This window comes from Salvelinus fontinalis, chromosome 11 (assembly GCF_029448725.1).
Source record: "Salvelinus fontinalis isolate EN_2023a chromosome 11, ASM2944872v1, whole genome shotgun sequence".
Lineage (NCBI taxonomy): Eukaryota > Metazoa > Chordata > Actinopteri > Salmoniformes > Salmonidae > Salvelinus > Salvelinus fontinalis.
In genome coordinates this window covers 18,926,808-18,950,658 of record NC_074675.1, presented here as the reverse complement: position 1 = coordinate 18,950,658, position 23,851 = coordinate 18,926,808, and the positions used below count along the sequence as shown (strand labels likewise).

The following is a 23,851-nucleotide window of genomic DNA, read 5'->3' as shown; positions in this document are numbered from 1 at the left end:
ACAATATGTAAAGATGTACATCTATTACCTAAAAACACATTAGCATAATCCACCATCTTTTATTTGTCCACCAACACCAGTAGCTATCACCAATTCGGCTAATCTAAGATATTTTATAGCCCCTAACCAAGAAAAAAACTCATCAGATGACAGTCTGATAACATATTTATGGGATAGGTTTTGTTAGAAAAATGTGCATATTTCAGGTAGATGGCATAGGTTACAATTGCACCCACCGTCACAAATGGACTAGAATAACTACATAGAGCAACGTGTTTACCTACTTACTAATCATCAAACATTTCGTAAAAATACACAGCATACACTAATCGAAAGACACAGATCCTGTGAATACAGACAATATTTCAGATTTTCTAAGTGTCTTACAGCGAAAACACAATAAATCGTTATATTAGCATAGCACATAGCACATAGCAGCCCAGCATTGATTCTAGCCAACGTGAGCGATAACGTCAACATCGCCAAAATATATTATTTTTTTCACTAACCTTCTCAGAATTCTTCAGATGACACCCCTGTAACATCACATTACAACATGCATATACAGTTTGTTCGAAAATGTGCATATTTAGCCACCAAAATCATGGTTAGACAATGTGAAATGTAGCCCAGCTGGTGAGAAAATGTCCGTGCGCCATATTAGACAGTGATCTACTCTTATACATAAATACTCATAAACGTGACTAAAAAATATAGGGTGGACAGGGATTGATAGACAATTTAATTCTTAATACAATCGCGGAATTACATTTTTTAAATTATCCTTACTTTTCAATACAGTTTGCGCCAAGCGAAGCTACGTCAAAAAACATGGCGTCCTAAGCCACTAACATTTTTCGACAGAAACACGATTTATCATAATAAATTGTTCCTACTTTGAGCTGTTCTTCCATCAGTATCTTGGGCAAAGGATCCTTTCTTGGGTCTAATCGTCTTTTGGTGGAAAGCTGTCCTCTTGCCATGTGGAAATGCCAACTGCGTTCGGGATGAACTGGAAGCGTACCCAGCTATTCACAGCGTTTCAGAAATAAATGTCCCAAAATCGCACTAAACGGATATAAATTGCTATAAAACGCTTTAAATTAACTACCTTATGATGTTTTTAACTCCTATAACGAGTCTTAACATGACCGGAGAAAGATTACTCCCAACACTAATGCTTGGAACAGGTGCGGGTCGGTATCCTCCACGCGCATGACGCACCAAGAAAAGACTTGCTAGCTACAGGGTTTTTTAATTTATAGTGCCTGTGAACGCGCAATCGACCCCATTCAAATCGTCATCACGTAAAGGCATCCAGGGGAAGACGTAAGCAGTGTCCGTATACTCATAGCAATAACAGTGCCCTTTTAACTGACTCCAGATTAGGGGCCAACATTTCTGAAATCTGACTCCATGTCAGGGAAATTGCTGTAGAATGGGTTCTGTTCCACTTAGAGACAAAATTTCAACTCCTATAGAAACTATAGACTGTTTTCTATCCAATAATAATAATAATATGCATATTGTACGATCAAGAATTTTGTGGGAAGCCGTTTCAAAAATTACACGATTAGCATAAATAGTGACAACAGCGCCCCCAGCCTCAACAGGTTAAAAACAGCTGGACGCAATGACGCCACAGAAACAAACCAAACTTTTTTTTCAAAAACCTACAATGTCGAATAAACTGTTTGTGGTTGAAGTGTTTCCGTTACCCATTTAGACAAATTGCGCATGAATACATTTGTGACAGACTGTATGCCCTCCCATCTGTTTCATGTCTCAGGTATAGCCGGCGAAAGCCAGCATGTATAGAATGCAATAATTTACTAATATTAGCCATGGTCTAATAATTATCCCGTGCCAGCATATCGCCATGGTCCGTGCCATTGGGAAACGTGCACTACTAGACATCTGAAATAAGTGGATGGTGAAACTTGCCGTTCAACCAGAAAAGCAATTCTGGTATTCTTGAAAGTCAGGACAATCCTTGACAAATATCTACATATATATATATTTATAGTTAGCAAGCAGCAGGCATTTAGAATTAAATGTAGAGTGGAGCTTATAGTTACGTGATGACCTTACGCGTACCTTCAAAACTATTCTCCAATCATAATTTACATATAAAAAAACATTTCCATCATTTTGACACAATAAAGTTAGACAAAATAAAAATCCACCCTTGTCAAATGGATAAAAATGTTGTCGATAATTTGAAAAAGTCTCCTATATCTGCAGTTTCCATTACATATGTCGGAACGTTATTGCTTCTGTCGAATAAATCTGGGCCATTGGAAACCTGCCTACTGTTAAGTAGCCCTTGGAGGTCCATCCATCTGTAGTAAGCGTAACACAGGGTCATTGGCCAATTCATTCAGAACTTCGGCTTTAGCCTGCTTATATAGAGCGGATACTACCTGTTTTCTGAAATGGGGGCGAAGTTCGTAGCGTGGCTCGAGCACTTTCACCAAGTGCTGAACCCCCCCCCCCATTCTTCTCAACCACCAATAATGGGCTCATATCCACGGCTATTAACATATGCTACCTATCACTCTTGTAACTTCGTTGGCCCGGTCAGAATTAGCTGCGAAGGGCTGCTTGAATGCAGAGGGGAGATTAAGTTGTGTTTTTGTTATATTGTTTGCGTTTCAATCTTGCTCAGGAGGTAGGAATACTGGGGTGATGTCTGCGTAAATGTGTCAACGTGTTTGATGTGTTGGCAGCTGCATAGGGTACTCTAGTTGCGCAGTGGCAACATACTCTCTCTCTCTATCGCCGTTGTAGTCTACTGGGAAGCCCAAATGTTCCCAAACTGGAGATTTTAAAGGATGATGGAGACTCCTGGTTTAACGACCACGCCATCGCACAAAACTAGTTTCGGACTGTAGTAGTGATTACAACGTGCACATAGGCTCTAGTTTTCTTTTAGGAATAGCCTGAAATTGTATTTTTAGCTCCGATTTCTAAAAGATGTCTACAATGCAGTGTAGGCCTAGTATTCTTTTAAAATATATTTTGTATGTATTCATTCGGGTTCACAGTGCAGACCAAACCGAGGTCCCTGTACACACACACACACACACACACACACACACACACACACACACACACACACACACACACACACACACACACACACACACACACACACACACACACACACACACACACACACACACAGTGACAGAGGTTGGCTGTCTTGCCAATTAGATTAAAAGGGTCTGGGACCCAACTGTTATATTTACAGACTCTCTGGAGGGTGGCAATCAATCTACTTCTTCCCGTCCTCCTCATCTATTGCAATCCCACTCCTCTCTCCTCCTTACCCCCTCGCTCTCTCCATCCCCCTGTCTTCCTATCCTGGACGTTTTGAGATTTATGATCTCACAACTCCTATCTGACCCAGATCATCTCTCCTAGTCTCTCTCTCAATCTCTCGGTCTCTCTCTGTGTTCTTTATCTCAGTCCCAGGTGGACATGTCAGTGTGCTCATCCAGTCTGACTAACTACCTCACTGCAGCAGAGACTTACAAACTGCAGACCTCACTGGAACATAATGTACCCCAGACCCAAACAGAACTATAACACGACCTAACATATCACCAGCTAACACATCACACCTTATGTAATGCCACCTAACTAGGTCTCTCTCTTGGAGAAGAGGCTCAAACATCAGGGCACTTTGTGGTAAATATATAGAAATTAGTAACGTCGTACTGTGATCTCCAACTTGCCCTGCATTGTCTCTGGACCTTTTCTGACAGACTGTACCATAACACAGTGTTATGTAACAGAGTTATGTGTCTCAGTGTAACCTAGCAACACAATAGACTTGCCTATGGACACCCACTCTACTCTGTCACTCGTCTACAGGTTGTCCTGGTCACCTGAGCCACAGGACTAATGCAAACTCTGTGTATGTTACAGGTGTCTGGTATCGTGGGCAGGGCGGATGTCTTGGCCTGCATGCTGTTCCTCCTGGCCTTTCTCTCCTATATTAGGTGAGAAAACCCTCTCTCTCTCTGTCATTACTATGGAGGGCGGATTGTGTGGAGTTTTTTTACACTGGGCGGCATTTTCTCTTTACTTAATAGCACTCTCTCCCCCCCTTTCTCTCTCTTTTTTTCTCTCTCTCTCTCTCTCTCTCTCTCTCTCTCTCTCTCTCTCTCTCTCTCTCCAGGAGTGTGGGTGTGTGTGATTCAGCAGACTGTCTGCCCTCCACTGTGTCTGTGTGGGCGCTGGGTGCCAGTCTGCTGCTGGGTACCTGTGCCATGCTGGTCAAGGAGACGGGCATCACCGTCTTCGGGGTGTGTGTGTTCTACGACGCCCTGGTGCTCTGCCGCAAGCCCCTCCTCTTGTAAGTCCTGTGTGTGTGTGTGTGTGTTAAGATGGCTTGATTGCCTAAGAAGACCTTTGTCACCATTGTCAGCTTGTGTGTGTGTTAAGATGGCTTGATTCCCTAAGAAGACCTTTGTCACCATTGTCAGCTTGTGTGTATGAGTGTGAGCTGGTTATATGCCAGCCAGTTAATTTGGTGGATCAACCATCTAGAGCACAGGTGTCAAACTCATTCCACGGAGGGCCGAGTGTCTGCGGGTTTTCGTTCCTCCCTTGTACTTGATTGATGAATTAACATCACTAATTAGTTAGGAACTCCCCACACCTGGTTGTCTAGGGCTTTATTGAAAGGAAAAACCAAAAACCTGCAGACACAAGGCCCTCCGTGGAATGAGTTTGACACCCCTGATCTAGAGAATCAGAATAATGTGTGTGTACAGTAACAGTATGGTCAAATGTTGGTATGGGAATGTCCTGGATTCTGCCTCTCTGGGGTGTATATTACAAAGGATTGTAACACAGGCTCAGACGAAGGGAGAGACGGGTGAAAACTACTGCTACATAGACAGCTCTGTGTGTGTGTGTGTGTGTGTATGTAGTCCACCCTGCCAGGTCCAGATGTTTTGAGGGCTTCCACCCCATTAAGTGTTGGAATGTGCTGGAATTAGCATGTGTTCAGTAGCCTGGCCTCTAACACATTAAAGGATTTAACAGTGAGGGGGGGACGTTTGTGTGTGTATTAGGGGTTATGTTAGGGTAACTGCCCCAGGCATCTGTCATTGAGTCGTGTGGCTGTGGGACTTGAGCGAGAGTGTGTGTCTGTGAGAGTGTGTTTCTCTGTGTGTAAATGTGTCCCTTAGTATTTGGATGTTTTTCTTTGTGTTCGCTCATCACACCCCGTCCTGCCAGAAATCTACTCTTGGCATCGTCTCTCTCTAAGCCATGTCCTGTGTCTCTTGTTTATGTCTTCCTCTGGATGGACATGCTAATCTGATATAACCTCTTAATAAACAGTGGAGCGCTCAAAGTGTGTGTGTGTGTGTGTGTGTGTGTGTGTGTGTGTGTGTGTGTGTGTGTGTGTGTGTGTGTGTGTGTGTGTGTGTGTGTGTGTGTGTGTGTGTGTGTGTGTGTGTGTGTGTGTGTGTGTGTGTGTGTGTGTGTGTGTGTGTGTGTGTGTGTGTGTGTGTGTGTGTGCGCGCGCTACCACTGACAGACAGCCCTGGACTACAGGCCTCTCATAGAGACTCACTGCTAAGCCTCTGTAATAGGCTTCAGTATTGTTGTAGTATTACAACAGCTGTACTGGTCTGATAGTGAATGAGTGCACCACTAACCTCTACTGTTGGCTGATGAATGGTGTATAGCACTAATGCTGCTACTTGTGGCTTTGTTTTTTTCTCTCTGTTGCTCTGGACTAAAGCTGCCTGCTAAATAGTTACTGGTGACTTCAATGTTGACTCCTATAGCTTTAAGACACTGTTCTGTTGCTAAGTTACAGTACAATGTTGTTGCTTTTGCTGGAAATAGTGTTTTACTTGTTTTATTGTTCTATTCCCGACACACACACACACACACACACACACACACACACACACACACACACACACACACACACACACACACACACACACACGAACAGCTGTGTTGGCCTGCTCTCCTGCCTAGCTGTGTGTTTACATGGCACAGTAACATGCCTCTGTGTCTCCAGCCAGAAAACACACACACAACTTCAATTCCCTCCACCCACCAGGGAACGCCCAGAGTTATTGCCACAATCAGGCACCGTGCCTGGGCCACAACCCTGATCTCTGCTCCCTGTCCTCAGCCACCTAAACCGCTCCTGGGCCTCAGTCCTCTCCCCATCCCCTCTTTCATGTGTGGAGTTCCATACGTCTAACCACCACCACTAGGCACTGCAGTCTTGAGTCCTACCTCAAACCAAGCACTGATGCTGGGCTTGGACTCTCTCACCCCCCCAAGACCATAATCATCACTAGTACAATCTGCTACTCACCACACATCAACCTCACCACCATCTCTATGGTGTGGCTATGACATCACAACACAACACGAGGGAGGGATAAATTGGTGTGAGGGGAGAGGGTGAGAGACAGATGTGAAAGAATAATGGTTGGTGTTTGTGAGTGTGTGGATGTGTGTTTTTGTGTCATCCTTTGCAGGGTGTTAAGGCCCCAAAGACAAGCCCAGAGCCCTATCGGTGTCTCAACCAGTGGTGACAAGAACTCTCTCTGAGGGATGGCGTGTGTGTTAGTGCAGTAGATGGAATCTCGCATTTGACCGCACGCACAGCATATTTCTTCTCTGAAAGCCTACAGTATCTGCCACGGAGCCTGCGGTTTGGGAGACCTAAGTGTGTGTGTGTGTGTGAGTGTGTGTGTGAGTGAATCTGTGATCTGTGAATGAACCCAGCAGAAAGGGATGGAACAGAAAAGAGTTGTATGTGTCTGCTGTGCACTCCACAGGCCCTGTTACAGGGGGAGACAGAGACTATATGTACGGATGTGTTTCAGAAGGCATAGAGAGAGGATGAGGAGAGGGAGAGAGTATTCCGTGAAAACACACTCTTTTCCGGCATCTCGTCTCCCTGTACTGTCTTTGATACTGGTGCCAGGGAACAGGAAATGCGGATCGTCTCAGGAATTCAGCGAGGAAGATCCAATAGCATTTCCAGACAAACCCCCGCTTTTCCTCTCTCCTTCGCTCTATCTTTCTCTATCTCTCTGTCCCTCTCACTTCTCCTATCTCTTGTACATTTTCACTCTTCTCCCTCTCTCTTTCCACCCCCCCCAACTCCCCCCCCCCCCCCCCCCCCCTCTCTCCCTCTTCCCTCCGGTCGCCCTTTGTTCTGGACTGCAGTAGCTGTCAACATGCATTAGATATGCGTTGGAGATAGGTTAGTGATATGTTGGGGGTGCGTTAGATCTCTCCCCACGCCTGTCCTGTGCCTGGCTCTTTGATACGCTGGGAAGATTTAATAGATGCTGATTTAATTTGGGCCTTAATTAAACACCAACAGCTGTTCATGTATCTACAGGCTGGACTAACTGATAGAACTGAGGGAGGGAGTGGGAGGGAAAATAGAGAGAGAGAGAGCTAGAGGGAAGGAATTAAGGAGGGAGAGAAAGATGGAGATAGTGTGTGTGTGTGTGCACTCTGTCTCCTCTCTGTAATGAGAGCCCTTGGGCCACAGCTCTCTTGCCTGTTAGGAGACCTGTCTGTGATAAGCAGGGTATGTGAACGGTGTTGAGCGGTGGGAAATCCCGCTCATAGCTAAGGGAGCGTTGCTTGCTCACCGCTCCAAGTCCTTTCCAACCGGGCAGCTAAAAACTGGTCTGTGCTCACAGGGGGGGGGAAATGACGCCACAAATTCGCTCCATTCATTAAAATCACAATTTAACCAACACCTATCTATTTTTGTGACTACTTGGACCTACCATTTGGTTTTGAAGTATTGAAACCAAACCATATGATTTGGAATGAAAAGTAGGCTAATTTTGATAAACATGAAAAGGCGAATGTCATCATTTCAAATAGGCTACATGTCATATTAAACCGCATATAACACTCTAAATAGGTCAGGAGCCAGACATGGAGCCTAAGAAGGAATGAAAAGGAATGACTCTGGCTATATTATTTCAGTTATTTCAAGGCTATAGCCGACAAAGAAATACATTGTGAAACATTTGCAAGTGCGACACAATACGCTGGTAGGGACATAAAGCGTTTCCCAATTTAAACAACATTTTGTTGTATTAAATCATTAAATCCAAATTTTAATTGAAAAATGTTTTATTAGGCTGAGTGCTTTTTTTAAATTCATTTTTAGAAACACAAGTTTAACCAGTTTGTGGCATCCGGCTCATGTGATGGTCAGGCCAGTAGCAGAGAGCATCCTCTCCGCGCTTTCAGAGCCACTGGAGATGCTAAACACCCTTTTGACCACTCTTGCCAAGCTGGGCGGAGATGCAGAGTTGTTTATAAAAATGTCTATAGGTCGGCCAAAAGGATTTTAGGCAAAATAAACCAATCAAAACAGAAAGCTCCTTGAAAGGGGGCATATGCCCGGCCGATTGGGCCAAAATCAGTTATGGCCTATTATATAGATAATAGAACAAAAATGAACAAAACTTTTAAGAGATCAGATTTTTAGTTTGTAAGTAGTTAATTAGCTACTCACCTCATTCCTTTCTTTTAGCATGTGCACGTAGTAAGTTCACCATCATGCTTTCAGGATAAGTGTCTTTTCAGATTAGACAATGATTCTTTAGTTGTGGACATTACATCACCGCAATCCCACTCTTGCTCTTGGTCCTCATCTTTGTAAGTCACCTTGATTTAGCACCTGTGTGTTTTATCAGTTTCTTTATGGAAATATTTAGCAAACTCCATGACAGTAGTTAAAGCAAGGGGCTTTAGCAGCACACAAGTAGACTACAAATGCATGCTGGGCCAGGCATGCCCTGAGCTCATGAAGTGAACGCTACTGGAGCGAAATTGAAGTGGGCGAGAAGGCCGACCCTCCAGCTTTTTTGTAATCTCACTCTGCGCTCCAGTCAAATTGGGCACTCTTCGCTTCGCTCCAGTTCTGTTCACATACTCTGGTGATAAGCGGTCCGGAACTGTGATTTTAAACAAGCCAACCTGACAATGGAGGGAGAGAAAGACAATGAGGGATGAGAGAAAGAAAGAAAGGGAGCATGCAACAGAGAGGAGACACAGAGAGTGACGGAAAAGAGTGAGCGAGGAGAAAGGCAGAGAGAGTGAGTGAGATAGCGACAGAGGGAATAGGAGAGGGAGAAAGATGAAGAGAGCAAAATAATGTCAGAGTGATAGCCATCACGTCTTTCTCTGGTGTATCTGGCCCAGTGGGGTGTGAGGGCCTGTTTTTAGATGGATGATTGCCCTGCATTGTCATTCAAATATTCAACACATAGGCCAGCCCCCCCCCCCCCCCCCCCCCCACACACACACACATACACACACACACACAGACCAGGGGTCTGAACACTAATTGGGAGATTGTTTTGTAAATGCCTTATCAAAAAGATGTCTGGGGATTTTTGTTGGGGTGAGCTTTTTTTCTCCTGCCTAATTTGTTTGGCACCCGTTTATCGCCGGCCCACACAACTGGAGAGCAGCCAATCGGATGGGAGTACAGATGTTTTAACCCTTCCTGTCTGGGTTGAGAGCACAGTATTTTACACTACAGTTACAGTACATTTATCACACTGCATGCTCTTATTCCAAGCATCCTTATGTGCTAAAAGTGCCCTGCGTATGGAAATACAGAGAACTCCTCATACAGTGTTCACATCCGTGCAGGAGAATTTAATCACTATAAGTAGTTGACCACTATATTCACTATAAGCAGAGTCTACCTTATACAGAGAGTGTACTATATGGTTAATACGGTGCCATTTGAAACACAGCCGTAGACAGTGTTTATGGGACGTGTCTCTGCCCTGTGAGTTAGCCCTCCTAAATCTCCATTAGGTCTGTGTTAGCTCTGCCCGATAATGTCATCTTCTCCAGGCATGTTTACAGACGGGCTAGGAGATATGAGGGGCCCATCACACTGGGTTATGTGTTTCTGACTGGGGCCCTCTGCTTTAAAAATATTCAGACAGAGCGAGCTGGGGTCCAGAGGGGGTTCTTGACGGAGGAGTGTGTGTGTGTTGTAGGGTATGAGTTAAAGCATATGGCTGATCAGAGAGTTCAACTCTGAGTCGATCTCTCCATAAACCTGCATACCTACACAACTTAATGCAAGTTTGCGTGTGTGTGTGTGTGTATCTGCTGTATTTATGATAGAGTGTGTTCAATTTGGGGCTTTGTCCCTCATTCTTCAGGGGAGGTTCACAGCTGTGAGTTGTATTTCTTGTTAGGAATGATCTCTGTGGCTTTCCGTAGGTGTTCTGCTCCCCCTGCCTTGCTTGTACTTCTGAAGAGACCTCTAATTGACAGAGGAACTCACACGATGTCTATTGTGACACATTTTCTCTCCCCTCAGAGGAGTCTTTGTAGTCAGTGCATGTGGCACAATTGTCCCAAGGGATTTTGTTGGTATGTTTTTATGTGTGTGTTTAAAAAAAAAAAAAAGTTGGTTTAAAAAGTTGATGATGATGGAAATGATGATTATGATGAGACGGAGTATAAAATAAGTCCCTGAAGTGTGTGTGTGTGTGTTGTCCTTGTGTAAATGTGTGTTGGAGATATGTATTTTGATGTTTCTGTGAGTTCTTTTGAGATGAAATACTTTGAAGATTATATTTACTCAGACAGAACCCTTTGAAACTTCTAGAACGTGAAGAAGCCTCTGAAGTGAGCCTGTCTGTCCCCATGAAATGGAGCACTGGAGATAGTGCTAGTGTGTTTGTGCCCTGCTGGGTAGCTTACATGACTCGGTAGGCCATCAGGGCATGTCTAATTGGGAGATCTGCTCAGTGTTTTTCTGTAGGCAGCAGCAAGGCAGCAGCTACTCTTCCTGGTGTCCAAACACATTAAAACACTTACATTACATATAAAACTAAAGACAGTACATTATTAAACCACTACACACAGTGCATTCTGAAAGTATTCAGAACACTTGACTTTTTCCACATTTTGTTACGTTACAGCCTTATTCTAAAATTGATTAAATAGTTTTTTCACTCATCAATCTACACACAATACCCCATAATGACAAAGCAAAAAACTTTTTTTGACATTTTTTCTAATAAAAAAAAATTAACAAATACATTTATATAAGTATTCAGACCTTTTACTCAGTACTTTGTTGAAGCACCTTAGGCAGCGATTACAGCCTCAAGTCTTCTTGGGTATAATGATACAAGCTTGGCACACCTGTATTTGGGAGTTTCGGGAGTTTCTCCCGTTCTTCTCTGCAGATCCACTCAAGTTGTCAGGTTGGATTGGGAGCGTTGCTGCACAGCTATTTTCAGGTGTCTCCAGAAATGTTAGATCGGGTTCAAGTCTGGGCTCTGGCTGGGATACTCAAGGACATTCAGAGACTTGTCTCAAAGCCACTCCTGTGTTGTCTTGGCTGTGTGCTTAGGGGCGTTGTCCTGTTGGAAGGTGAACCGTCACCCCAGTCTGAAGTCCGGAGCTCTCTGGAGCAGGTTTTCATCAAGGATCTCTCTGTACGTTGCTCCGTTCATCTTTGCCTCGATCCTGAATGGTCTCCGAGTCCCTGCCGCTGAAAAATATCCCCACACCATGATGCTGCCACCACCATGCTTCACCGTAGGGATGGTGCCAGGTTTCCTCCAGACGTGACGTTTGGCATTCAAGCCAAAGAGTTCAATCTTGGTTTCATCAGACCAGAGAATCTTGTTTCTCATGGTCTGAGAGTCTTTAGGTGCCTTTTGACAAACTCAAAGTGGGCTGTCAAGTGCCTTTTACTGAGGAGTGGCTTCCGTCTGGCCACTCTACAATAAAGACCTGATTGGTGGAGTGCTGCAGAGATGGTTGTCCTTCTGGAAGGTTCTGCCGTCTCCACAGAGGAACTCTAGAGCTCTGTCGGAGTGACCATCGGGTTCTAGGTCACCTCCCTGACAAAGGCCCGTCTCCCCCTATTGCTTAGTTTGGCCGGGCAGCCAGCTCTAGGAAGAGTCTTGGTGGTTCCAAACATCTTCCATTTAAGAATGATGGAGGCCACTGTGTTCTTGGGGACCTTCAATGCTGCAGAATGTTTTTGGTACCCTTCCCCAGATCTGTTCCACAACACAATCCTGTCTCGGAGCTCTACAGACAATTACTTCTAACTCATGGCTTGGTTTTTGCTCGGACATGCACTTACAGCTGTGGAACCTTATATAGACAGGTGTGTGTGCCTTTCCAAATCATGACGAATCAATTAAATTTACCACTGCTTGCATCAGTCATGGTTCTATGTCATACTGTGCGCCTCCCATAGTCTGTTCTGTACTTGGGGATTGTGAAGAGACCTCTGGTGGCATGTATTGTGGGGTATGCATGTGTGTCTGAGCTATGTGCTAGTAGTTTAAACAGACCGGTCGGTACATTCAGCTTGTCAACACTTCTTACAAAAACAAGTAAGTGATGAGAAATTGACATGCTTATCATTAATGTTAGCTCTCCGTGTACATTTAAGGGCCAGCTGTGCTGCCCTGTTCTGAGCCAACTGCAATTTTCTTAAGTCCCTCTTTGTGGCACCTGACCACACTACTGAACAGTAGTCTAGGTGCGACGAATCAAATCAAATTTTATTTGTTGCATGCACCTAGTACAACAGGTGTAGACCTTATAGTGAAATACTTACAAGCCCTTAACCAACAATGCACTTCAAGAAATAGAGTGTAGTAAATATTTACTAAATAAACTAAAGTCATTAAAAAAAAAAAATCAAAAAGTAACACAAGAAAATGACATAACAATAGTGAGGCTATATACAGGGGGTACGGGTGCCGAGTCAATGTGTGGGGGTACAGGTTAGTCGAGGTCATTTGTAAAGTGACTGTGCATAGATAATAAACAGCGAGAAGCAGCAGTGTAAAAACAAAGTGGGGGTGTCAATATAAATAGTCTGGATGACCATTTGATTAAATGTTCAGCAGTGTTATGGCTTGGGGGTAGAAGTCCACGTGATCGACGCAATCTTGAAGCGTGGAATCTGATTGGTCGGACCAGCGTTGAACAGACCTGAGCACGGGTGCTTCCTGTTTTAGTTTCTGTCTATAGGCTGGGAGCAACAAAATGGAGTCGTGGTCAGCTTTTCTGAAAGGGGGGCGGGGGAGAGCCTTATATGCGTCATGGAAGTTAGAATAACAATGATCCAGGGTTTTGCCAGCCCGGGTCGCGCAATCGATATGCTGATAAAATTCAGGGAGCCTTGTTTTCAGATTAGCCTTGTTTAAAATCTCCCGCTACAATAAATGCAGCCTCAGGATATGTGGTTTCCAGTTTACATAGAGTTAAATGAAGATCTTTCAGGCCCATGTGTCTGCTTGGGGGGGAATATACACGATTATGATCGAAGATAATTCTCTTGGTAGATAATGCGGTCGGCATTTGATTGTGAGGAATTCTAAGAAAACGTAATGATGGTGTTGGAGTCGTGCTTGGCCTGATCAGGGAGTATAGGAGGGGACTAAGCACACCCCCCTGAGGGGCCCCAGTGTTGAGGGTCAGTGTGGCAGATGTGTTGTTACCTACCCTTACCACTTGGGGGTGGCCCGTCAGGAAGTCCAGGATGCAGTTGCAGAGGGAGGTGTTTAGTCCCAGGGTCCTTAGCTTAGTGATGAGCTTTGAGGGCATTATCGTGTTGAACGCTGAGGTGTAGTCAATGAACAGCATTCTCACATACGTTTTCCTTTTGTCCAGGTGGGAAAGGGCAGTGTGGAGTGTGATTGAGATTGTGTCATCTGTGGATCTGTTGGGGCTTTATGTGAATTGGAGTGAGTCTAGGGTTTCCGGCATGATGGTGTTGATGTGAGCGATGACCAGCCTTTCAAAGCACTTCATGGCGACTGCCGCGAGTGCTACAGGGCGGTAATCATTTGGGCTGGTTACCTTCGCTTTCTTGGGCACAGTGACTATGGTGGTGTGTTTGAAACATGTAGGTATTACAGACTCGGTCAGGGAGAGGTTCAACATGTTAGGGATGACACTTGCCAGTTGGTCTGCGATATCCACAATATAGCAGGGGAGTAAAGCCATGACACGTACTTTTTACCAGCAGCAGACTATGATCGATAATGTCAAAAGCCACAATGAAATTTAACAAAACAGCCCCCCACAATCTTTTCATCACCAATATCTCTCAGCCAATCATCATCATTCAATTGTGTAAGTGCTGTGCTTGTTGAATGTCCTTCCCTATCAGCGTGATGAAAGTCTGTTGTCAATTTGTTTTTCTGTAAAATAGCGTTGTATCTGGTCAAACACAATTATTTTCAGAAGTTTATTAAGGGTCGGTAACAGGCTGATTGGTCAGCTATTTGAGCCAGTAAAGGGGGCGTTACAATTCTTGGGTAGCGGAATGACTTTTGCTTCCCTCCAGGCCTGAGGGCGCACACTTTCTAGTTGGCTTAAATTGAAGTAATGGAAAACATAAGTGTCAATATCGTCTGCTATTATCCTCAGTAATTTTCCATCCAGATTGTCAGACCCCGGTGGCTTGTCATTGTTGATAGACAACAATAATTATTTCACCTCTTGCACACTCACTTTACGGAATTCAAAAGTACAATGCTTGTCTATCATAATTTGGTCAGATATACTTGGATAAGTAGTGTCAGCGTTTTGTTGCTGGCATGTCATGCCTAAGTTTGCTTATCTTGCCAATGAAAAAGTCATTAAAGTAGTTGGCGACATCGGTGGGTTTTGTGATGAATGAGCCATCTGATTCAATGAATGATGAAGCCGAGTTTGCCCTTTTCCCCAAATGTTTATTTAAGGTGCTCCAAAGCTTTTTACTATCATTATTTATATCATTTATTTTTGTTTCATAGTATATTTTATTTAGTTTAGTCACCCGATTTCTTAATGTGCAGTACGTTTGCCAATTGATTGGGCTGCCAGACTTATTTGCCATACCTTTTGCTTCATCCCTCTCAACCATACAATTTTTCAATTCCTCATCCCAAAGGGATTTAACAGTTTTTATTCATTTTCTTAATGGGTGCATGCTTATTAGTAACTGGAATAAGCAATTTAATAAATGTGTCAAGTGCAGCGTCTCCTCATTACACACCACAGACCAGCAAATATTCTTTACTTAATCAACATAAGAATCAATACAGAACTTCTTGTGTGTCCTCTTACACTATATTAGGCCCAGCCTTGAACTTTGGTTTTCCTTGATATGGCTACTATATTGTGATGACTACATCTTATGGATTTGGATGCTGCTTCAAATCACATTTCTGTGATGGGCGCAGGTCTCCTACCTGCCCTTGGCCCACTACCTCTTAGCCCCCCCCCCCCCAAGAAATTTTTGGGGTTTCTTCGCGGGCTTCCAGCCACGTCTCCTTGCTGCCTCCTCATACCACCGCTCCTGGGCTCTCGCTGCCTCCATCTCCTCACGAGCGCGGCGATATTCCCCAATATGAGCCCAGTGTCCTTTTCCCTCCAATACTTCCTCCTAAGTCCACGAGTCCTGGTTACTTTTTTTCGCTCCCCCACGCCGCATGGTTGAAGTATGGTGGGTGGTTCTGTAACGGATTTCCTCCTCCTCTTCATCCGAAGAGGAGGAGCAGGGATTCGACCAAAACGCAGGGTTGTAAAATGACATAATGATTTATTAAACAAGACGAAGACGAAACGAAATACACTTGATAAACTACAAAAACAAATAAACGATGTAGACAGACCTGAACAAACGAACTTACATATAACGTGAAGAACGCATGAACAGGAAACAGACTACATACATGAACGAACAAACAAACAAACAAACAAACAAACCGAAACAGTCCTGTGTGGCGCAACAAACACAGACACAGGAGACAACCACCCACAACAATCAATGTGAAAACACCTACCTTAAACCTGTTGGGGATGGGGGCGCTGTTTAGACTACTTATGCTAATTTGGCTAATTTTTTAAACGGCTTCCCACAAAATCCTTGATCGTACAATATGCATATTATTATTATTATTGGATAGAAAACAGTCTATAGTTTCTATAGGAGTTGAAATTTTGTCTCTAAGTGGAACAGAGCCCATTCTACAGCAATTTCCCTGACATGGAGTCAGATTTGAGAAATGTTGGCCACTGTTCTGAAGTCATTTAAAAGGGCACTGTCGTTGCTATGACTATACGGACACTTCTTACGTCTTCCCCTGGATGCCTTTACGTGATGACGATTCCAACGGGGTCGATTGCGCGTTCACAGGCCCTACAAATGAAAAAACCCTGAAGCTAGTCATTCTTTGGGAGCTGCGTCATGAGCCAAGAGGACACCGGCGCGCACCTGTTCCAAGCGTTAGTTTAGCCTGTTATATTTCTCCGGTCATCTTTTCACTCGTTATAGGAGTTAAAAACATCATAAGGTAGTTAATTTAAAGCGTTTTATAGCAATTTATATCCGTTTAGTGCGATTTTGGGACATTTATTTTTGCAACGATGTGAAAAGTTGGGCACGCTTTTCAGTTCATCCCGAACGCAGTTGACATTTCCACATGGCAAGAGGACAGCTTTCCACCAAAAGACGATTTCTCCCAAGAAAGGATCCTTTGCCCAAGATACTGATGGAAGAACAGCTCAAGGTAGGACATTTTTATTATGATAAATCGTGTTTCTGTCGAAACATTTTAGTGGCTTAGGACGCCATGTTTTTTGACGTAGCTTCGCTTGGCGCAAACTGTATTGAAAAGTAAGGATAAATTAAAAAATGTAATAACGCAATTGTATTAAGAATTAAATTGTCTATCAATCCCTGTCCACCCTGTATTTTTTAGTCACGTTTATGAGTATTTATGTATAAGAGTAGATCACTGTCTAAGTGGCGCAAGGACTTTTTCTTTACCAGCTTGTCTACATTTCACATTGTCTAACCATGATTATGGTGGCTAAATATAAACATTTTCGATCAAACTGTATATGCATGTTGTAATGTGATGTTACAGGAGTGTCATCGGAAGAATTCTGAGAAGGTTAGTGAAAAAATTAATATCTTTTGGCGATGTTGACTTTTATCGCTCACTTTGGCTAGAATCAATGCTGGGCTGCTAATTGCTATGTGCTAAGCTAATATAACGATTTATTGTGTTTTCGCTGTAAGACACTTAGAAAATCTGAAATATTGTCTGTATTCACAGGATCTGTGTCTTTCGATTCGTGTATGCTGTGTATTTTTACGAAATGTTTGATGATTAGTAGTTAGGTAAACACGTTGCTCATTGTAATTATTCTAGTCCATTTGTGACGGTGGGTGCAATTGTAAACTATGCCATCTACCTGAAATATGCACTTTTTTCTAACAAAACCTATCCCATACCATAAATATGTTATCAGACTGTCATCGAATGAGTTTTTTTGTTGGTTAGGGGCTATAAATATCTTAGTTTAGCCGAATTGGTGATGGCTACTGGTGTTGGTGGACAAATAAAAGATGGTGGATTATGCTAATGTGTTTTTAGGTAATAGATGTACATCTTTACATATTGTGTCTTCCCTGTAAAACATTTTAAAAATCGGAAATGTTGACTGGATTCACAAGATCTGTGTCTTTCATTAGCTGTATTGGACTTTAATGTGTGAAAGTTAAATATTTAAAAAAAAAATTTTTTTTGAATTTCGCGGCACTGGTTTTTCAGTGGGGGGGGGGGGGGGTGTGCCGCTAGCGCCACGCTGATCCTAGACAGGTTAATATGGCTCTCAATCAGAGGAAATGAAAACCACCTGCCTCTAATTGAGAGCCATATCAGGTCACCCTTTAACCAACATAGAAACACATAACATAGACTACCCACCCAAACTCACGCCCTGACCGTCAAACACATACAAAATAACAGAAAACCGGTCAGGAACACGACAATATCCACAGTAAAACGAGTCCTATATCGACATAACCTGAAAGGCCGCTCAGCAAGGAAGAAGCCACTGCTCCAAAACCGCCATAAAACATCAAGACTACGGTTTGGAACGGCACATGGGGACAAAGATCGTACTTTTTGGAGAAATGTCCTCTGGTCTGATGAAAGAAAAATATGACTGTTTGGCCATAATGACCATCGTTATGTTTGGAGGAAAAAGGGGGAGGCTTGCACCATCCCAACCGTGAAGCACAGGGGTGGCAGCATCATGTTTTGGGGGTGCTTTGCTGCAGGAGGGACTGGTGCACTTCACAAAATAGATGGCATCATGAGCAAGGAAAATGATGTGGGTATATTGAAGCAACATCTCAAGACATCAGTCAGGAAGCTTGGTCGCAAATGGGTCTTCCAAATGGACAATGACCCCAAGCATACTTCCAAAGTTGTGGCAAAATGGCTTAAGGACAACAAGGTCAAGGTATTGGAGTGGCCATCACAAAGCCATGACCTCAATCCTATAGAAAATTTGTGGGCAGAACTGAAAAAGCGTGTGCGAGCAAGGAGGCCTACAAACCTGACTCATTTACACCAGCTCTGTCATGAGGAATGGGCCAAATTCACCCAACTTATTGTGGAAGGCTACCCAAAGCGTTTGACCTAAATTAAACAATTTAAATGCAATGCTACCAAATACTAATTGAGTGTATGTAAACTTCTGACCCACTGGGAATGTGATGAAAGAAATAAAAGCTGAAATAAATCACTCTACTATTATTCTGACATTTCACAGTCTTAAAATAAAGTGGTGATCCTATCTGACCTAAAACTGGGAATTGTTACTTGGATTAAATGTCAGGCATTGTGGAAAACTGAGTTTAAATGTATTTGGTTAAGGTGTATGTAAACTTCCGACTTCAACTGTAGCTCTGAACGGTAGCATGATTCTGATTGCATGACAGACGAGAACAGGATACGCTCCCATTACGCTGCTCCAGAACTTTGGCAGTTTCATTTCCGGGAAGCGCATACTCAGTCCGCCAGCGATTACATGTTTTCCGAAAGAAACACAGCAATCTCTGCTCGAATCTCATAAAAGTGACCCACCACTTTACCCCTGGAAAGCCAGCAGACCTCTGCATGATAAAGCACCTGCTTGTGCTCCCTCCCCATATCCCTACAGAAGGCCTGGAAACACCTGCTTTTCATGAAACTCTTTTTTATATAGTTGACACACTCAATCACATCCTGGAGAGTGTTGTGGAGCTCAGGCACCATGTGCTTCGCTGCCCACACTACTGTGTAGGAAGCAGTAGTTCCACGTCGCCCTCGGTGCTATCTCCAGGATCCGCTTTACTACCCCGGAGTGCTTTCCCGTCATGGCAACTGCCCCATCAGTGGTCACATCGACGCACGCATCCCAGGCCTGTCCCACGGAGCCCAGGTACATATCCATTGTGTTAAAGACAGGCTCTGCAGAGTTGGTGTCTGACATAGACCATTCGAATGGCATGGTTAGCCACATCTGTGGATTCATCAAGCTGCAGTGCGTAATGGCCATTTGCACTAATGCTCTCTGATGTCTGGCGTGTTATGTCCTCAGACATGTCCTGGATTCTCCTCCTCATGGTTTCATTGGATAGTGGGATGGTTTTAACCTGTCTAGGATGAGGGTGCCGCTAGCGGCACTCCCCCCCCCACCCCCACTGAAAAACCAGTGCCGCGAAATTAAATTATATATATATTTTTTTAATATTTAACTTTCACACATTAAAGTCCAATACAGCTAATGAAAGACACAGATCTTGTGAATCCATCCAACATGTCCGATTTTTAAAATGTTTTACAGGGAAGACACAATATGTAAAGATGTACATCTATTACCTAAAAACACATTAGCATAATCCACCATCTTTTATTTGTCCACCAACACCAGTAGCTATCACCAATTCGGCTAAACTAAGATATTTATAGCCCCTAACCAACAAAAAAACTCATCAGATGACAGTCTGATAACATATTTATGGTATGGGATAGGTTTTGTTAGAAAAAAGTGCATATTTCAGGTAGATGGCATAGGTTACAATTGCACCCACCGTCACAAATGGACTAGAAAAACTACATAGAGCAACGTGTTTACCTACTTACTAATCATCAAACATTTCGTAAAAATACACAGCATACACTAATCGAAAGACACAGATCCTGTGAATACAGACAATATTTCAGATTTTCTAAGAGTCTTACAGCGAAAACACAATAAATCGTTATATTAGCATAGCACATAGCACATAGCAGCCCAGCATTGATTCTAGCCAACGTGAGCGATAACGTCAACATCGCCAAAATATATTAATTTTTTCACTAACCTTCTCAGAATTCTTCAGATGACACTCCTGTAACATCATATTACACAATCCATATAGAGTTTGATCGAAAATGTTTATATTTAGCCACCAAAATCATGGTTAGACAATGTGAAATGTAGCCCAGCTGGTGAGAAAATGTCCGTGCGCCATATTAGACAGTGATCTACTCTTATACATAAATACTCATAAACGTGACTAAAAAATATAGGGTGGACAGGGATTGATAGACAATTTAATTCTTAATACAATCGCGGAATTACATTTTTTAAATTATCCTTACTTTTCAATACAGTTTGCGCCAAGCGAAGCTACGTCAAAAAAACATGGCGTCCTAAGCCACTAACATTTTTCGACAGAAACACGATTTATCATAATAAAAATGTCCTACTTTGAGCTGTTCTTCCATCAGTATCTTGGGCAAAGGATCCTTTCTTGGGTCCAATCGTCTTTTGGTGGAAAGCTGTCCTCTTGCCATGTGGAAATGCCAACTGCGTTCGGGATGAACTGGAAGCGTGCCCAGCAATTCACAGCGTTTCAGAAATAAATGTCCCAAAATCGCACTAAACGGATATAAATTGCTATAAAACGCTTTAAATTAACTACCTTATAATGTTTTTAACTCCCATAACGAGTAGAAACATGACCAGAGTAATATTACTCCCTCCACTAATGCTTGGAACAGGTGTGGGTCGGTGTCCTCTAGGCGCATGACGCAGCTCCAAAAGAGTGACTAGCCTCAGGGTTTTTTAATTTGTAGTGCCTGTGAACGCGCAATCGACCCCATTCAAATCGTCATCACGTAAAGGCATCCAGGGGAAGACGTAAGCAGTGTCCGTATACTCATAGCAATAACAGTGCCCTTTTAACTGACTCCAGATCAGGGGCCAAAATTTCTGAAATCTGACTCCATGTCAGGGAAATTGCTGTAGAATGACTTCTGTTCCACTTAGAGACAAAATTTCAACTCCTATAGAAACTATAGACTGTTTTCTATCCAATAATAATAATAATATGCATATTGTACGATCAAGAATTTTGTGGGAAGCCGTTTCAAAAATTACACGATTAGCATAAATAGTGACACCAGCGCCCCCATCCTCAACAGGTTTTAAGTTTGTTGGCGGCTGACTCTCCCAAGATTTTGATGTACATATCAATCGCAGCAAGGAGTATGATATTCTCTGCACTGGTGTGGGCTTTTTTGCACTTAGCAATGCGGTGAGCCACAAGGTATGATGCGCGAAATGCCTTTTCATGTACCATGCATACCTTGTTCAATGAATCTTGTGAGGCCTCCGGATAGTGACATTTCCTTTAAAAAAAAAAATCTGCTGTTTTATCTTTGTTGCTTGGATGCTTGGTGCCCAGATTACGTTTCATTTTGGAGGGTTTCATGCTCTCATTAGCTAACAGCTCGTTGCATAGGACGCAATACTGTCTACTCACCCTGTCTGTCTTCTATATATGGGTGTGTTCGTAAATTTATCAGTTATTCTGCGCTCTGGCACACTCAGACGAGAGTGCTCTGAAATCTGAGTAGATAGCCAGAGCAAATTTACTAATGCACCCTATGTAAAACCATATTTGATGAAGTCGGAGTCATATTTTCACTTCTTGACAGGGTCCGGGTTGTCTGTCTTGTTGACATTGGAAGCAGCAGTAGATGAGGGAGCTGCACGTTTTTAAAAACTTGTCCATGATTTTACTCTGACAGCTAGCCTACATGAGTAAAATGACAGCTACCTGTCCACATGTGCAATAACTGCAGAACAAATCTGCATAGTTAGCTGTCAATCAAGCTAGCTGTCAGAAGAAGATATGTATTTTCTGATTGGATGTGTCACATACCTTTTCAAAATTATTTATTAAAATCCTCCCACCCTCTAGATGAGATTCACTGATCTAAGTGAGTTTCAGAGAGAGTCAGAATTAGGGTTGCAAAGGGTCAGAAACTTCCCGGAAATGTCGGAATTTTCCCCCCGGGAAGTTTTCCTTGGGAAGTTAAGCCCAGGAATTTGGGGAATGTTGTTCAATTCATCTAAAAAGTTAGCTTAAAACAGTGAACCTTTTTTTGTGGGATACACATGGCAATTCTAGGTCTTGTGGCATATTTTGGTTCAACTACCCCAATTCAATGAAATTGCAACCATCTGCATGCACGGTGCATTCTTCCATCACATGTACAGCAGATTCTCAAGATCTTGCACACTAATGAGATGCTATTGAGCCCATACTACTACACTGTCTGAGCCAAGGACGGCATGCGTTCTGGTTAGTTTTGATTACAGTACTGGGTGGGGTGAATATATTTTAGACTACATACATTATTTTTTCTTAACTAGTAAATAGTAGCCTACAGCAAAGTGTGTTTTAAATCATTTCTAACTTGTTAACAATTTCTGCTAGTTAGTTTTTTCTACCATGTGGGTTTTAGCTTGCTTGAGCCTGCTAACTGAGGAATGTTAATTCACCTGTTTCCATACATGTTTCATTTTAAAACATGTATCTTACAAAGGAGTTGTTTATTCTAACTGCTTAACTATTTATCTGTACATGGAATTGGATTTGAGGTAAAAAATAAATAAAAAATCTCATCTTTACACTATCTGATGTGTAGAGACATTTCACTGCAGCTAATGTAGAAGGAAAAGTTGTGTACATTTGCAAATACTGTGCCAAATCATATGTGAAGAATGCAACAAAGATGCAGAATCATCTGGCCAAGTGCATAAAGTTCCCTCAGCGATCACAACAAGCAACTTCTGACAAAAGTCCCTCAACTTCTATTAGAGGTGAAAATGATGAATCAGACACCTTATCGATAGCAACAGCTCATGGCCCTCCTGTAATCAGAAGTTTTTTTGACTCAGTGGAGGAACGTAGTCAGATAATGCTGATGAATGTCTTGCTTGAGCTGTGTATGCAACTGGTTCACCTCTGATGCGCACAGGCAATGTTTATTGGAAGAGATTTCTGAATACACCCCTCCAACCAGACATGCTTTATCTACACATTTACTGGGTGCAGAGTTAAACAGGGTTCAAGTGAAGGTCAAGCAAATCATAGAGAAAGCAGACTGTATTGCAATAAACTCTGTTGGGTGGTCGAATGTTTGTGGGCAAGGAATAATTAACTACATAATCTCCACCCCTCAACCAGTATTCTACAAGAGTACAGACACAAGAAACAACAGACACACCAGTCTCTACATTGCAGATGAGCTGAAGGCAGTCATCAATGACCTTGAACAACATAAGGTATTTGCACTGGTGACAGACAATGTTGTGAACATGAAGGCTGCTTGGTCTAAAGTGGAGGAGTCCTACCCTCACATCACACCCATTGGCTGTGCTGCTCACGCATTGAATCTGCTCCTCAAGGACATCATGGCACTGAAAACAATGGATACACTCTACAAGAGAGCCAAGGAAATGGTTAAGTATGTGAAGAGTCATCAAGTTATAGCCGCATTCTACCTCACCAAGCAAAGTGAGAAGAATAAGAGCACCACATTGAAAGCTGCCCAGCAACACCCGTTGGGGTCATCATCATGTTTGACAGTCTCCTGGAGGGGAAGGAGTCTCTCCAAGAAATGGCCATTTCACAGTCTGCTGATATGGA

At 43.0% G+C, this 23,851-nt stretch overlaps 1 protein-coding gene across 1 annotated transcript in view; it reads left to right on the top strand.

Annotated features, from left to right (window-relative positions):
- The window catches only part of LOC129865227 (protein O-mannosyl-transferase TMTC1-like), a 100,392-nt gene that overhangs the window by 12,402 nt on the left and 64,139 nt on the right, over positions 1-23,851 (top strand). The window contains exons 3-4 of the mRNA XM_055937829.1: positions 3,934-4,007; positions 4,187-4,363. Coding sequence (XP_055793804.1) covers positions 3,934-4,007; positions 4,187-4,363 — 251 coding nt within the window. The remainder of the gene's footprint in view (positions 1-3,933; positions 4,008-4,186; positions 4,364-23,851) is intronic.